At 62.2% G+C, this 15,622-nt stretch overlaps 1 protein-coding gene across 1 annotated transcript in view; it reads right to left on the bottom strand.

Moving 5' to 3' along the window:
• Nucleotides 1-15,622, bottom strand: part of PPP1R12B (protein phosphatase 1 regulatory subunit 12B) — a 188,930-nt gene that overhangs the window by 140,461 nt on the left and 32,847 nt on the right. The window contains exon 2 of the mRNA XM_054176320.1: nt 436-566. Within this exon, the coding sequence (XP_054032295.1) occupies nt 436-566 (131 nt within the window). The remainder of the gene's footprint in view (nt 1-435; nt 567-15,622) is intronic.

Below are 15,622 nucleotides of genomic sequence, written 5' to 3'. Positions count from 1 at the left end.
GCAGGGGGTGAGCACCAAGCAGCCACTTCTATCACTGCTCCCTCTTTTCTCAGCAGGAACACTGGGGCTGAGTGGGAAGGAAAGATGCTGCTGGCATTTGGTGGCTCCAGAGCCCTTGTTGCATCTTTCTTGACTCCACCACCTCCCTGGGCAGCAGAGACATTTCTCCTGATCTCTAACCCTCCAGAGGCAGAATTGCAGGCAATTTCCTCTCCTTCTATCACCTGAGACTAGGGAGAGGGAGCAGAAGTCACTGCCCTGGGATCAGCAAAAGGCAGGCTCCAGCTTAACCCTTGCCAAGCAAGGACTCAGCAGCACCACTTCCCCCCTGGGAGCACTGCTGCCCAGGATGCTGTGCCAGCCTCAGCACCATCTCTGTGAGGAGGACAGGGGGAAAGTGCCAGAAAGCCCCAGAGGAGCCCCAGACTCACTCACTCTGCTATGTTGAGGTAGCCACAGGATGCCACTGCGTGGAGAGGGGTCCAGCCCTCATTGTCCTGCTGGTTCACATTGGCTCCATTCTCTACAAGGAACTTCACCATGTCCAGGTTCTCATCTATACAGGCCTGAGGGAGGGAGGGGAGACATGCAGGAGAGGGAAGGATTGGAAGAGAAGAAGGAAAAGAAGAGGAGCTGGTGTTAGATCAGGTGTGCAGCCTCCTCCCTCACCTTACAGCTTCAGGGAGCATCACCTGGGAACTCAAAGCATTGCAGAGCTTCCCAAAGCTAATTGGAGCCCAGAGAGTCCCCAAGGGGACAAGCTCTAAATTGGCTGAAGCTCTACTTGTCACCCTTGGAGCTGGTTCCTTCCTCTGCCCCACACTGGGGCAGGGATGCTCTGAGTTCTGTTGGCTTCAGGTATGGCTCAGAGTCCCTCAAGCAAGGCCAGACTCAGAACCACAGAATGGCAGGGGGTGAAAAGGACCTCTGCAGCTCCTCCATTCCAGCCCCCCAGGGCAGGTCACAGAGGAACACATCCAGGTGGGGCTGGAAAGCCTTCAGCAGGCAGCTGAGAGCTGAGCTGCAGGCAGGGCAGGGAGGGCAGCAGCACAGGGAGGGGATTCTGCCCCTCTGCTCTGCTCTGCTCAGCCCCCACCTGCAGCACTGCCTCCAGCTCTGGGCCCTCAGCACAAGAAGGAGCTGGAGCTGCTGGAGAGGCTCCAGAGGACGCCACAGAGATGAGCAGAGGCTGCAGAACCTCCCCTGTGGGGCCAGGCTGGGAGAGCTGGGGCTGTGCAGCCTGCAGAAGAGAAGGCTCCAGGGAGACCTCAGAGCAGCTTTGCAGGACCTGAAGGGCTCCAGGAGAGCTGGGGAGGGACTTGGGCCAAGGGCTGGGAGGGACAGGAGGAGGAACAATGGCTTTGAGCTGGGAGAGGGGAGACTGAGAGTGGAGAGGAGGAAGAGATTGTGGAGAGTGAGGCTGGGGAGACTCTGGCACAGGCTGCCCAGGGAGGCTGTGGCTGTGCCCTGCCTGGAGGTGTTCAGGACCAGGCTGGATGATGCCCTGAGCAGCCTGGGCTGGTGGGAGGTGTCCCTGCCCATGGCAGGGGGCTGGAGCTGGAAGATCTTTAAGGTCCCTTCCAGTCCAAACCATTCTGGGGGGCTATGACTCCCTCCAGATTCCCAGCACTGCCTTGCCCTGGGCACAGCTCAGTGCTGACAGTCAGATGGCTTCCAGATGATCCTTCACCTGAGCCAAGCACCAGTGGCTGCCACTTCTGCTCTGGCAAGCAATGACAAGAAGGGATTTGGCTTTGACCAACACTTCCCCACTGACATTTTTGGTTGCTTACCCCTCCCCAGCTGCACTCCCTGCATCTGCACCTGCTGAGAACCAGCCAAGAGCAAAGAGCAGCTCCTGCCTGAGCCCCTGGATCAGAGTCATGAAACTGTTTGGCTTGGCCAAGCCCTATGAGATCCCCCAGGCCAAGCCCAACCCAACTCCCATGGCCACCAAGTCCTGGCCCCAGCTGCCACGGCCACAGCTTGCTGCAACCCCTCCAGCCATGGGGACTCCACCACCTCCCTGGGCAGCCTCTGCCAGGCCCTGACCACTCCTCCAGCAAAGACATTTTGCCTCCTCTCCAACCTCAGCCTCCCCTGGCACAATTCCAGGCCAGTTCCTCTCCTTCTGTCCCCTGAGCCTGGGGAGCAGAGCCCAACCCCCCCCTGGCTGCAGCCTCCTCTCAGGGAGCTGCAGAGAGCAATGAGGTCTCCCTCAGCCTCCTCTGCTCCAGCCTCAACCCCCCCAGCTCCCTCAGCTGCTCCTCCCCAGCCCTCTTCCCCAGACCCTTCTCCAGCTCTGTTGCCCTTCCCTGGGCCTGAGGGGCCCAAAGCTGAACCCAGGACTCAAGGTGCAGCTATGTTGGACTCTCCCATTCAGTATCTCCCCCCTGGGCCCAGGTCCTTCTTTTCCTCTCCTTCCCCTCCCTGCCCTGATGGCTCTGCTGGTCCCCATCCTGCCTGCTTCCCATGGAATGCCTGCCAGGAGCAGCAGGGATGATGGGATCATCCCCCACCTGTTCCCACAGGGAAAGCTGCAGTAATCTGACTCTCCTGGCTTGGGAGCAGATAAAGCAAAGTGCCAAAGCTCCAGGGGTGCTGACAGCAGCAGGCACTCTCTGGAGGCCCTGGGGAGCCCTGAGGCTGTGCCCTGGCTGGGGACATCTGCCCCCAGGAGAAGGTCCAGAGCAAAGCTGGAGAAGCTTCTTAGCAGAGCAGCAACAAATCCTTTAGTGTCTGTGGAAACCAACCCTGCCTCCAGCCTTCTGCACCCCCTGGCCTCAGGAGAGAGCTGCTGGGGCTGAGTGCTGCAGCAGGGGACACTGCCTGGCAAAGGTTTGCTTGGTGCCAGCAGGGCCCCAGGGAAGGGGAAGCTGCAGGGAGCTGAGAGCAGCAGCAGTGAGGCTGCAGCAGCAGAGCCAGGGGGGCTGCAGGGCAGCCTCACACCTCACAATCAACCTTTGCTGCTCTCCTGCTGCTGCTGCACCACAGTGGCCAAGATTCACAGCCCCATGGACTGGGCTGGGTTGGAAGGGAGCTGAGAGATTGTGCAGTGCCAAGCCCCTGCCATGGGCAGGACACCTCCCACCAGCCCAGGCTGCTCCAGGCCTCATCCAGCCTGGTCCTGAACACCCCCAGGCAGGGGACAGCCACAGGCAACCTGTGCCAGAGTGTCCCCAGCCTCACTCTCCACAATCTCTTCCTCCTCTCCACTCTCAGTCTCCCCTCTCCCAGCTCAAAGCCATTGCTCCTCAGCCTGTCCCTCCCAGCCCTTGGCCAAGCTCTCCTCTGGCCCCCTCAGGTACTGGAGAGCTGCTCTGAGGTCTCCCTGGAGGTGCTCAAGGTCAGGTTGGGTAAGTGGAGGTGAGAGGGGGGTTGGAGTAGCTGCTCTCTGAGGTCCCTCCCAGCCTGAGCCACTCTGTGCTGTCCTCACTGTGCAGCAGCACTCAGGGCACTTCCTTGGCCACCTCAAGCCCAGGCTGAGAGCCCTGCCTGCTGCTGCCCTCCTGAGCAGCCCTGCTGCAGGCTTGTGTCTGTGTCTGCCCCAAGCAAGCACTGCACAACTGCCCCTCAGAACCACTCAAGAGGCTGAAGTCCAACTCCTGGCTCTGCAAAATGGTTTACCTGAGGTTAGGAGAGGAAGTCAGAGGGGGGAAGATGTCTCCTCCTCTAAGTACTCTTAATCCTGCAGCCTTAAATTTAGGAGAGTGGCTAAGCTGAGTAACCTGAGAGGATCCCTGGCTCTGCTCAGCTCTCCTCTTTGATCTGCTGCAGCGTTCCTGGGGAGCAGTGTAAGAGGAACTGCTTGGGGCAGCAGCAGGACAGAGCTGACACCTGCCCTGCAACCCCCAAAGGGAGCAGAGGAAGCCCAAGCCCTGGCTGAGGAGCAGCCTTGCCTTGCTGGGGAGCAGAGGATGTGAGGAAACAGCCCCCCCAGGCTGGCTGAAAATCTGCTCTGCAAAGAGACAAAGTCCTGAGGGGGCAGGGACTGAGCTCAGCCTCCTGCTCTCTCACCACCCCCAAAATGCTTTGGCTTGGAAGGGACCTCAAAGATCCAACCAGATCCAGCTCCAGCCCCTGCCATGGGCAGGGACCCCTCCCACCAGCACAGCTTGCTCAGGGCCTCATCCAGCCTGGTGCTGAGCACCTCCAGGCAGGGCACAGCCACAGCCTCCCTGGGCAGCCTGTGCCAGAGTCTCCCCAGCCTCCCTCTCCACAATCTCTTCCTCCTCTCCACTCTCAGTCTCCCCTCTCCCAGCTCAAAGCCATTGTTCCTCCTCCTGTCCCTCCCAGCCCTTGGCCCAAGTCCCTCCCCAGCTCTCCTGGAGCCCTTCAGCTCCTGCAAAGCTGCTCTGAGGTCTCCCTGGAGCCTTCTCTTCTGCAGGCTGCACAGTCCCAGCTCTCCCAGCCTGGCCCCACAGGGGAGGTTCTGCAGCCTCTGCTCATCTCTGTGGCCTCCTCTGGAGCCTCTCCAGCAGCTCCAGGTCCTTCCTGTGCTGGGGGCCCCAGAGCTGGAGGCAGTGCTGCAGGTGGGGGCTGAGCAGAGCAGAGCAGAGGGGCAGAATCCCCTCCCTGTGCTGCTGCCCTCCCTGCCCTGGCTGCAGCTCAGCTCTCAGCTGGCTCTGGGCTGCCAGGGACCACTGCTGGCTCCTGGGGAGTTTGTCAGCACCCCCAGGTCCTCCTCCTCCTGGCTGCTCTGGAGCCATCAGAGGACAGCAGGAGCACAGCTCACCACAGAGCACAGCATTTTGCCTCTACCTTTTCAGTCCCTTTGTGCTCTCACTGTGTACAGGATGGGGCAGCCCTCAGGCCGTGGTGCTGGGGGGGCAGTGCTGGGCCCTGCCAGCCTCTCAGCAGAGCCCTTCAGCAGGCTCCTCTCCTGCCATCCTTGTGCTGCCCTTGGCAGCTGCTCGGCTCCAAGTGCCTCTGGAAGGGCACTACTGTAGCACAGCTCCAGCAGCCTTTGATGCAAGCTGCAGCCAGTGCCCAGAGCTGCCCAGCAGGCACTCAGGGCAGGTTGGCTCATCCCTTCCACGCTGGGCATCGCTGGGCAAGCCTCCACCCCGCAGCTCCTGGCAGGCCCCCAGCACCTAGCAGTTTTTCCATAGGGAGGAAGTGCTCAGCTGCTAAACTCTGCAGCCAGGGCAGCTGAGTCTCCCCCTCCCTGCTGACAGGTGCAGCCCCTGGCAGCCAGGGCCAGGCACCGCTCGGCCAGGGCCAGGCACCGCTCGGCCAGGGCCAGCCTGGGGGCAGCTCTGCGGCGCAGCCTCACGGAGGGGGGGCCCCAGGGGCTGCTGGAGAGCAGCTCTGCAGAGCTCTGCTGCTCTGGCTCCTTCCACAGCCAGGCCAAGGCTCAGCTGCAGCTTGCAGGAAGCCTCTCCCTCCTGCCAGCGCTGCTGGGGGTGGCTGCTACCCTACAGCAGGGCCTGCAGCCCCCGCTGGGGGTCAGCGACCCAGCAGCTCCCAGTGCCTGCCAAGGCCTTGGGCATCCCCCCCTGGGACACAGAGAGGAAGATGAGGCAGGAGAAGCAGCCAGGTAAGCTGAGACTGAAGGGTTCAGAGGGCCAAGAATAGAGCTCCAGCAAGATGGAAACACTGCTGATGAGCTGGGGGGGCAGGCTGAGCAAAGCCCAGCCCAGGCCTGGTGTCACATTGCCATGGGGGCAGGGAGACACACAGGACAGCAGAGACTAAAGCACCTGACAAATGCCTCAGGAAGTGCTTGGGATCAGCTGAGTGAGAGAAACCAAACTCTTTCCACCTCCCCACGGGGCAAGGGCCCTGGGAACAAGCCCAGGAGGAGACAGAAGCGTGGCCAAAGCTGCAGCCAGCAGTGCTGCCTCAGCTCCCCATGCTCAGCTGCCTGCTTTCCCCACAGCCTCACTGTCCTCCCCTGGGGCATTTGCTCCTCCTCTGCCCTGCTGAGACCTTCACCTGGAAGGCTGTGTCCAGCCCTGGAGTCCTTAGCACAGGAGGGACACGAATGGGTTGGTGCAGGTCCAGAGAGGGGCCACAGAAACAAGAGATGGAACAACCTCTGAAGAAGGGCTGAGGGTTGGGTTAGGGTTGGGGGGGGTTCAGCCTGGGGAAGAGGCTCCAGGGACACCTTCTGGAGGCCTTCCAACACTTCCAAGGGCTGAGGAGAATCACATCGAGTGTTAGGGGCTGGAAGGGGTTTGAATCTCTCCAGAGCAGACTCCACAGCCTCTCTGGGCAGCCTGCTCCAGGCTCCAGCAGCCTCCCAGGGACAAAGTTTTCCCTCCTGCTCCCCTGGCAGCTGCTCTGCTCCAGCTTGCCCCCAGTGCCCCTTGTGCTGCCCTTGGCCATCCCGGAGCAGAGCCTGGCTCCAGCCCTGCACAGCTTTATCCCCAGCACTGAGGGCAGCCCTCAGGCTGCTCTGCTCCCAGCCCCAGCTGCCTCAGCTGTGCTCCCAGGGAGATGTTCCACTGCCTGCAGCAGCTCTGGGGCTCTGGGCTGGACCCTCTCAAGCAGTTCCCTGAGCTCCTTCTTGACCTGAGTGGCCCAGAACTGGCCACAATATTCCAGCTGTGGCCTCAGCAGGGCAGAGGGGAAGGAGAACCTCTCTCAACCTACTTACCACAGCCCTTCTAATACTCAAGCTGTGGCCTCCCCAGCGCCCAGCACAGGGGCACAGTCCCTGCCCTACCCCTCCTGGCCACACCATTGCCGACCCAGGCCAGGCTGCTGCGGCCTTCTTGGCCCCCTGGGCACACTGCTGGCTGATGTTCAGCTGCTGCCAGCCAGAGCAAACGCTGGGAAGGGTCCTGCTGGGCCCTCTGCAGCTGCAGAGCAAGGAGGCAAAGCCAGGGAGCTGCCTGCTCGGTGCTGGGCGCACAGCTGGGTGAGCGCTGCCGGCGCAGCGTGGCAGGGCCACGGGCAGCCTCCCCTCGGCTCCCACACACAGAGCAGCCCTGGCAGCTGCCCTGGCCCACACAAATCCAGCAGCAGCCTTGCTCCCCAGGCCCACACAAGTCCAGCAGCAGCCTTGCTCCCCAGGCCCACACAAGTCCAGCAGCAGCCTTGCTCCCCAGCCCCACACAAGTCCAGCAGCAGCCTTGCTCCCCAGGCCCACACAAATCCAGCAGCAGCCTTGCTCCCCAGCCCCACACAAATCCAGCAGCAGCCTTGCTCCCCAGCCCCACACAAATCCAGCAGCAGCCTTGCTCCCCAGGCCCACACAAGTCCAGCAGCAGCCTTGCTCCCCAGGCCCACACAAATCCAGCAGCAGCCTTGCTCCCCAGCCCCACACAAGTCCAGCAGCAGCCTTGCTCCCCAGGCCCACACAAATCCTGCAGCAGCCTTGCTCCCCAGGCCCACACAAATCCAGCAGCAGCCTTGCTCCCCAGGCCCACACAAGTCCAGCAGCAGCCTTGCTCCCCAGGCCACACAAACCCAGCAGCAGCCTTGCTCCCCAGCCCCACACAAACCCAGCAGCAGCCTTGCTCCCCAGGCCCACACAAGCCCAGCAGCAGCCTTGCTCCCCAGGCCCACACAAATCCAGCAGCAGCCTTGCTCCCCAGGCCCACACAAGTCCAGCAGCAGCCTTGCTCCCCAGGCCCACACAAGTCCAGCAGCAGCCTTGCTCCCCAGCCCCACACAAATCCAGCAGCAGCCTTGCTCCCCAGGCCCACACAAACCCAGCAGCAGCCTTGCTCCCCAGGCCCACACAAATCCAGCAGCAGCCTTGCTCCCCAGCCCCACACAAGTCCAGCAGCAGCCTTGCTCCCCAGGCCCACACAAATCCAGCAGCAGCCTTGCTCCCCAGGCCCACACAAATCCAGCAGCAGCCTTGCTCCCCAGGCCACACAACTCCAGCAGCAGCCTTGCTCCCCAGGCCCACACAAGTCCAGCAGCAGCCTTGCTCCCCAGCCCCACACAAATCCAGCAGCACCCTTGCTCCCCAGCCCCACACAAGTCCAGCAGCAGCCTTGCTCCCCAGCCCCACACAAGCCCAGCAGCAGCCTTGCTCCCCAGCCCCACACAAGTCCAGCAGCAGCCTTGCTCCCCAGGCCCACACAAGCCCAGCAGCAGCCTTGCTCCCCAGGCCCACACAAGTCCAGCAGCAGCCTTGCTCCCCAGGCCCACACAAGCCCAGCAGCAGCCTTGCTCCCCAGGCCCACACAAATCCAGCAGCAGCCTTGCTCCCCAGGCCCACACAACTCCAGCAGCAGCCTTGCTCCCCAGGCCCACACAAGCCCAGCAGCAGCCTTGCTCCCCAGGCCCACACAAGTCCAGCAGGAGCCTTGCTCCCCAGGCCCACACAACTCCAGCAGCAGCCTTGCTCCCCAGGCCACACAAATCCAGCAGCAGCCTTGCTCCCCAGGCCACACAAATCCAGCAGCAGCCTTGCTCCCCAGGCCCACACAAGCCCAGCAGCAGCCTTGCTCCCCAGGCCCACACAAATCCAGCAGCAGCCTTGCTCCCCAGCCCCACACAAGTCCAGCAGCAGCCTTGCTCCCCAGCCCCACACAAGCCCAGCAGCAGCCTTGCTCCCCAGCCCCACACAAATCCAGCAGCAGCCTTGCTCCCCAGGCCCACACAAATCCAGCAGCAGCCTTGCTCCCCTGGCCACACAAATCCAGCAGCAGCCTTGCTCCCCAGCCCCACACAAATCCAGCAGCAGCCTTGCTCCCCAGCCCCACACAAGCCCAGCAGCAGCCTTGCTCCCCTGGCCACACAAATCCAGCAGCAGCCTTGCTCCCCAGGCCCACACAAATCCAGCAGCAGCCTTGCTCCCCAGCCCCACACAAGTCCAGCAGCAGCCTTGCTCCCCAGCCCCACACAAATCCAGCAGCAGCCTTGCTCCCCACACAAATCCAGCAGCAGCCTTGCTCCCCACACAAGCCCAGCAGCAGCCTTGCTCCCCAGCCCCACACAAGCCCAGCAGCAGCCTTGCTCCCCAGCCCCACACAAGCCCAGCAGCAGCCTTGCTCCCCAGCCCCACACAAGCCCAGCAGGAGCCTTGCTCCCCAGCCCCACACAAGTCCAGCAGCAGCCTTGCTCCCCAGGCCCACACAAATCCAGCAGCAGCCTTGCTCCCCAGGCCCACACAAATCCAGCAGCAGCCTTGCTCCCCAGCCCCACACAAGCCCAGCAGCAGCCTTGCTCCCCAGGCAGGCTGGGCTGGCTTCAGCCAGGGCCGGGGGGGGCAGGCCAGCACAGGCCTCGCTGCACCTCCTCCTCCTCCTCACTCCAGTGGCCTTCCCTTGCACCTCCCAGGAGCGTGGCAGCTCCTGGCTGGGGCCAGACAGACTCAACCAGGTCGGGAAAGACCTCAGAGGTCATCGAGTCCAACCTGGTACCCAGCAGCTAACCCTTCAGCTGCTCCTCCTGAGGTTCATCCCCACGGGAGGCCAGGCCTGGCCGCCCCCCGGGGCCAGCTGTCCCCCACAGCTCTCCCTCTCCTCTCTGCAGGAGATCTCTGGAGCTGCTCTTCAGTCAGGAGGAGAGGACTCTGGAGCTGCTGGCCAAGGGCAGGCCCAGCTGAGGGCTCACAGGCTGCTCATGAAGTCCCTGCTGCTCCTTAAGCAGATTCAGAAATGCTCTTCTGGTGCCACCTGCAAAGCCCTTCGCACCCCCAGCCCTGCCCTGCTGGGCTTGCAGGCCCTGCACTGCCACTGAGCCAAACCTCATGGCTCCAGAGAGCTCCAGAAAGCTTTGGGTTGGAAGGGACCTGAGAGATCATCCAGCTCCAACCCAAGCCCTGGCTGGGGAGCAGAGGATGTGAGGAAACAGCCCCCCCAGGCTGGCTGAAAATCTGCTCTGCAAAGAGACAAAGTCCTGAGGGGGCAGGGACTGAGCTCAGCCTCCTGCTCTCACACCACCCCCAAAATGCTTTGGCTTGGAAGGGACCTCAAAGATCCAACCAGATCCAGCTCCAGCCCCTGCCATGGGCAGGGACCCCTCCCACCAGCACAGCTTGCTCCGGGCCTCATCCAGCCTGGTGCTGAGCACCTCCAGGCAGGGCACAGCCACAGCCTCCCTGGGCAGCCTGTGCCAGAGTCTCCCCAGCCTCACTCTCCACAATCTCTTCCTCCTCTCCACTCTCAGTGTCCCCTCTCCCAGCTCAGAGTCACTGCCTCTCATCCTGACACTACAGGCCCTTGTCCCAAGTCCCTTCCTGGCTTTCTTGCAGGCCCCTTCAGGTACTGGAAGATGATCTCCAGAGGTCCCTTCCCATCCCTGCAGTGCTGTGGAAGGGCCTACAGTGAGCTCTCAGCAGCTCTGCAGGCTGTGGCCATGCCCCATCCAGCTGCACACATCTGCAGCTGCACAGCCAGAGGCACTCACCTGTGCCCTGCAAGCCCAGGGAGCTGCAGGATGCTGGGGCAGGCCAAAGGGACACCATGAGCCATGTGCCTCCAGCCCCCTGAGCCAGCACTGACTCCCCTCCATGGCTCAGGAGCTTCCCTTGCCCCTGCCTCGTGTCCTTCTCCCAGACCCTCTCGGTAGGAACTCGACCCAGGCTCCCCTGGCTCCCACACAGGAGCTGCAAACCTTCTGCACTGGATCAGGGCTGGCAAAAGTCAGGTCTGATCACAACCAGCAGGCACAGCCTTTCCCAGCCCTGCCAGGGGTCCTGCCTGTGCTCCCCACACCTGCAGTGGGTTTCCTGGGGCTGAAAGCAGAGCCAGGGAGGTGCAGCAGAGGACACAGGCCACAAGCAGCAGCTGGAAGCAGGACACTCTCTGTGTGCACCCAAATGCCCTCAGCACAAGGTCCCCACAGCAGCTTCAGCAGGCTTGAGGCCAGGCTGCCAGGGTCCCTCCTGCCCCACACCCTGCCTTGCAGGAGCTTTGTGCCACTCAGTTTCCAAGTGCAAAGCAGCAGAGTGAAGTGTAAAGCCAGGGGGGCTGCCCGAGGGCAGTGGGAGGGATCCCAGCACCCCCACTGTGGGATTAGCCTTCCCCACTCCCTGCAGAGCAGCACCAACACATTTACAAGAGGATGAGATGAGTCCCACCCTCAGTGACCTACCAGAAGTAACCTGAGAAACCTCCAGGAGCCCAGATTTACCAGGCTGCTCCTTCAGCTGACCCTGGCTGGATTCCTGACAGCAGCCCCAGGCTGTGTTAGTGCAGCTGGAGCCTCCTCAGGGGTTTGAGACATGGTTACAGAGTCCCTGCACACCAGAGCAAGGCACTGGGACCCAACACTGCGGTCAGCTCTGGGCCCCTCACTCCCAGAGCTACATTGAGAGGCTGGAGCAGGGCCAGGGAAGGGAACAGAGGGAACAGGGAAGGGTCTGGAGAAGAGGGCTGGGGAGCAGCAGCTGAGGGAGCTGGGGGGGTTGAGGCTGGAGCAGAGGAGGCTGAGGGAGACCTCATTGCTCTCTGCAGCTCCCTGAGAGGAGGCTGCAGCCAGGGGGGGGTTGGGCTCTGCTCCCCAGGCTCAGGGGACAGAAGGAGAGGAACTGGCCTGAAATTGTGCCAGGGGAGGCTGAGGTTGGAGAGGAGGCAAAATGTCTTTGCTGGAGGAGTGCTCAGGGCCTGGCAGAGGCTGCCCAGGGAGGTGGTGGAGTCCCCATGGCTGGAGGGGTTGCAGCAAGCTGTGGCCATGGCACTGGGGCCATGGTGTGGTGGCCACGGGGGGGTTGGGTTGGTGCTGGCCTGGGGGATCTCAGAGGCCTTTGCCAGCCCAAACCATTCTCTGCTTCAGCATTAATGCACTGGGCTGCAGCAACTACCAGGCCAATTAAGTTGCTGTCACAACACACAGGTTAAACCCAGGTCAAAGGCATTCAAGGCCAAGTCACTTCCCTGCTGTTCTCCTGTCCTGAATCCCAAACCTGGACTAGGCAGATGGGCAGAGGCTCAGGGCCTCATCCAGCCTGGTGCTGAGCACCTCCAGGCAGGGCACAGCCACAGCCTCCCTGGGCAGCCTGTGCCAGGCTCTCCCCAGCCTCACTCTCCACAATCTCTTCCTCCTCTCCACTCTCAGTCTCCCCTCTCCCAGCTCAAAGCCATTGTTCCTCCTCCTGTCCCTCCCAGCCCTTGGCCCAAGTCCCTCCCCAGCTCTCCTGGAGCCCTTCAGCTCCTGCAAGGCTGCTCTGAGGTCTCCCTGGAGCCTTCTCTTCTGCAGGGTGCACAGCCCCAGCTCTCCCAGCCTGGCCCCACAGGGGAGGTTCTGCAGCCTCTGCTCATCTCTGTGGCCTCCCCTGGAGCCTCTCCAGCAGCTCCAGGTCCTTGCTGTGCTGGGGGCCCCAGAGCTGGAGGCAGTGCTGCAGGTGGGGGCTGAGCAGAGCAGAGCAGAGGGGCAGAATCCCCTCCCTGTGCTGCTGCTCTCCCTGCCCTGCCTGCAGCTCAGCACTCAGCTGCCAGCACCCACAGGAGCCTGGGGGGTCCTCAGCAGGACATTTCTTTGCAGAGCCAACCTGCAGGAGCTAAGTTTCCACTTTCTGCAGGGGAATGAAATCCTGGAGAGCTTTCTGCCTGTGAGAGGTGGAAGCTGCTGCAGGCAGGAGCTCCATTGGCAGCGGCTGCAGGGCAGGATTTTCTCTGTGCTCTCTTGGTGAAGTGCCAGAGGGGTTGGCTGAGGGGGAGAGAGTCAACATCCTCAGTGGTCAGGGTGGCTGAAGTGGTGGGGCTGGGAAAGGCAGCAGTGCTCTGCACCAGTGGAGCCTGGCAGTGGCTGCTGTGCACTCACAGAGGCTTTATTTTTAGCCTTGGCACTTGATCAGCTCCTGGCCTCGTTTCAGGCTCCTCTCAGAGGGTAGGAAGCCTCAGCCTCCAAGTGCTGGTGAAATAATGGATATGAAACATCCTGCTGGAATTAGGAGGATGAAGATGATGAAAGGGAAAGGAGGAAAATGCTCATCTGGACTGGATGGTGAAGCCAGCCCCACGTGGCCTGGCTCTGCTCTGGGGCTGGGTGCTCTGCCTTGGAGCTGGGTGCTCTGGATGAGGGGATGGAGTCAGCCAGCAGCCAATGTGCAGATGACAGCAAGCTGGGGGCAGAGGTTGGTCAGGCAGAGGGCAGAAGGGCTCTGCAGAGGGACCTTGCCAGGCTGCACAGATGGGCAGAGGCCAACAGGATGGCATTCAACAAGGCCAAGTGCCAGGGGCTGCACTTTGGCCACAGCAACCCCAGGCAGAGCTACAGGCTGGGGGCAGAGTGGCTGAGAGCTGCCAAACAGAGAGGGACCTGGGGGTGCTGATTGACAGCTGCCTGAACAGGAGCCAGCAGTGTGCCCAGGGGGCCAAGAAGGCCAAGGGCAGCCTGGCCTGCAGCAGGAGCAGTGTGGCCAGCAGGAGCAGGGAGCTCATTGTGCCCCTGGACTCTGCACTGGTTAGGCCACACCTGGAGTCCTGTGTCCAGCTCTGGGCCCCTGAGGTCAGGAAGGACATTGAGAGACTTGAAGGTGTCCAGAGAAGGGCAACAAGGCTGGGGAGAGGCCTTGAGCACAGCCCTGGGAGGAGAGGCTGAGGGAGCTGGGGTTGCTTAGCCTGCAGGAGAGGAGGCTCAGGGGAGACCTCATTGCCCTCTGCAACTCCCTGCAGGGAGGTTGGAGCCAGGTGGGGGTTGGGCTCTTCTCCCAGGCACCCAGCAGCAGAACAAGAGGACACAGTCTCAAGCTGTGCCAGGGGAGGTTCAGGCTGGAGGGGAGGAGAAAGTTCTTCCCAGAGAGAGTTGTTGGCCCTTGGGATGTGCTGCCCAGGGAGGTGGTGGAGTCCCCATCCCTGGAGGTGTTCAGGAGGGGATTGGATGTGGCCCTTAGAGCCATGGTCTGGTCATGAGGTCTGTGGTGCCAGGTTGGACTTGATGGTCTTTGAGGTCTCTTCCAACCTTGGTGATTCTGTGAGACTGCTCTGCTCTGGAGCTGGGAGTGCTCTGGAGCTGGGTGCTCTGCTCTGGAGCTGGGTGCTCTGCTCTGGCAATGCAGATGGCACAGCCAGGTGGAGTGCCTGTGGTGGAAGAGCAGCATGGAGCTGGAAATCCCTCTGCTGGGTCCTGCTGGGGTGAGAGGAGAGCTCAGTGCAGCTTGCTGGGCAGCAGGAAGCACAGCTGGTAAGAGGCTGGAGGCTTGGGGCCCTGTGCTGAGGTCCCTGTGGGCCCTGCTAACCTCCCCCCAGCTCCCAGCCCCCCAGCACTGCCTGCTCTGCAAGGGACCTCTGGAGATCCAACCCCTGCCCCAGCAGGGCTCCCCCAGCACCTTGCCCAGGGGTACAGTGCCCAGGGGGGGTTGGAAGCTCTCCACCCCAGCAGACTCCACAGCCTCTCTGGGCAGCCTGCCCCAGGCCCCAGCAGCCTCACCCCAAAGAAGTTTCTCCTCCTGTCACAGCTTTGCCAAAATGCTGCTTGATGTGAAGTGCAGAGAGGGGAAGCAGCTGCCAGAGTGTGTGCCCCTGGCCCAGGTCAGAGCAGGGTGACTGAGCTTGGCTCCCACTGCCCCCCAGGACTGCAGGGGCAGGGAGGGTGAGAGTCCTGCTGCCCTCTTGGTTTGCTTTGCAGTGCTGGCTGCTGGGGATGCCCCAGGAGCTGAACCCTGTCAGGCTGGGGGTGCTGTGCTGAGGGCAGATCACAGCCAGGGGCAGGGGGCAGGTGGGGCCTTGGCATCCACTGGCAGTGCCAGGGCTGCACAGCTGCTCTCTGCAGCTCCCTGAGAGGAGGCTGCAGCCAGGGGGGGGTTGGGCTCTGCTCCCCAGGCTCAGGGCACAGGAGGAGAGGAACTGGCCTGGAATTGTGCCAGGGGAGGCTGAGGTTGGAGAGGAGGAAGAATTCTTGGCTGCAGGAGTGGTCAGGGCCTGGCAGAGGCTGCCCAGGGAGGTGGTGGAGTCCCCATGGCTGGAGGGGTTGCAGCAAGCTGTGGCCATGGCACCTGGGGCCAGGGTTTGGTAGCCATGGGGGGGTTGGGGTTGGCCTGGGGGATCTCAGAGGCCTTTGCCAACCAAGAAGCTTCTCTGATTCTAGAGCAGGACTCCTGTAAATGATGGAGAATCTCCCAGCCACTGAGCTGAGCCTCCCGTGGTCCCTGCAGGGCAGTGCCTCCATCTCCCCAGGGCAGGCAGGAGAGTTCCCAGCCCTGGCTTCTGTCCAGAGCCCTTCAGCTGAGGCTTGGTGCTGCTGGGAGAGCACCAGGGGCAGGAAACAGCGATGCCTCTGCAGTCTGCCTCCCTTCCCTTGTGCTCTGCTGGGCTTTTTGTTGTGCTAATCGCTGCCAGAGGTTTGCTGCTGGCTCCTGTTGATGACTGCCTGGGGAGTGCTGAGTGCTTGGAGGCGATGTGGGGCTGCAGGGGGGAGGCCCAGGGGAGCAATCTGCCCTCACAGAAACACCAAGGCTGGAAGAGACCTCAAAGCTCATCCAGTCCAAGCTGTCAGCACAGAGCTCATGACCAGGCCATGGCTCCAAGGGCCACATCCAATCCCCTCTGGAACCCCTCCAGGGATGGGGACTCCACCACCTCCCTGGGCAGCACATCCCCAGAGCCAACAACTCTCTCTGGGAAGAACTTTCTCCTCCCCTCCAGCCTGAACCTCCCCTGGCACAGCTTGAGACTGTGTCCTCTTATTCTGGTGCTGGCTGCCTGGCAGAAGAGCCCAACCCCCACCTGGCTCCAACCTCCCTTCAGGGAGTTGCAGAGGGCAATGAGGTCTCCCC

This window comes from Dryobates pubescens, chromosome 35, assembly GCF_014839835.1.
Source record: "Dryobates pubescens isolate bDryPub1 chromosome 35, bDryPub1.pri, whole genome shotgun sequence".
Lineage (NCBI taxonomy): Eukaryota > Metazoa > Chordata > Aves > Piciformes > Picidae > Dryobates > Dryobates pubescens.
This window is presented reverse-complemented; position numbering and strand designations above follow the sequence as displayed.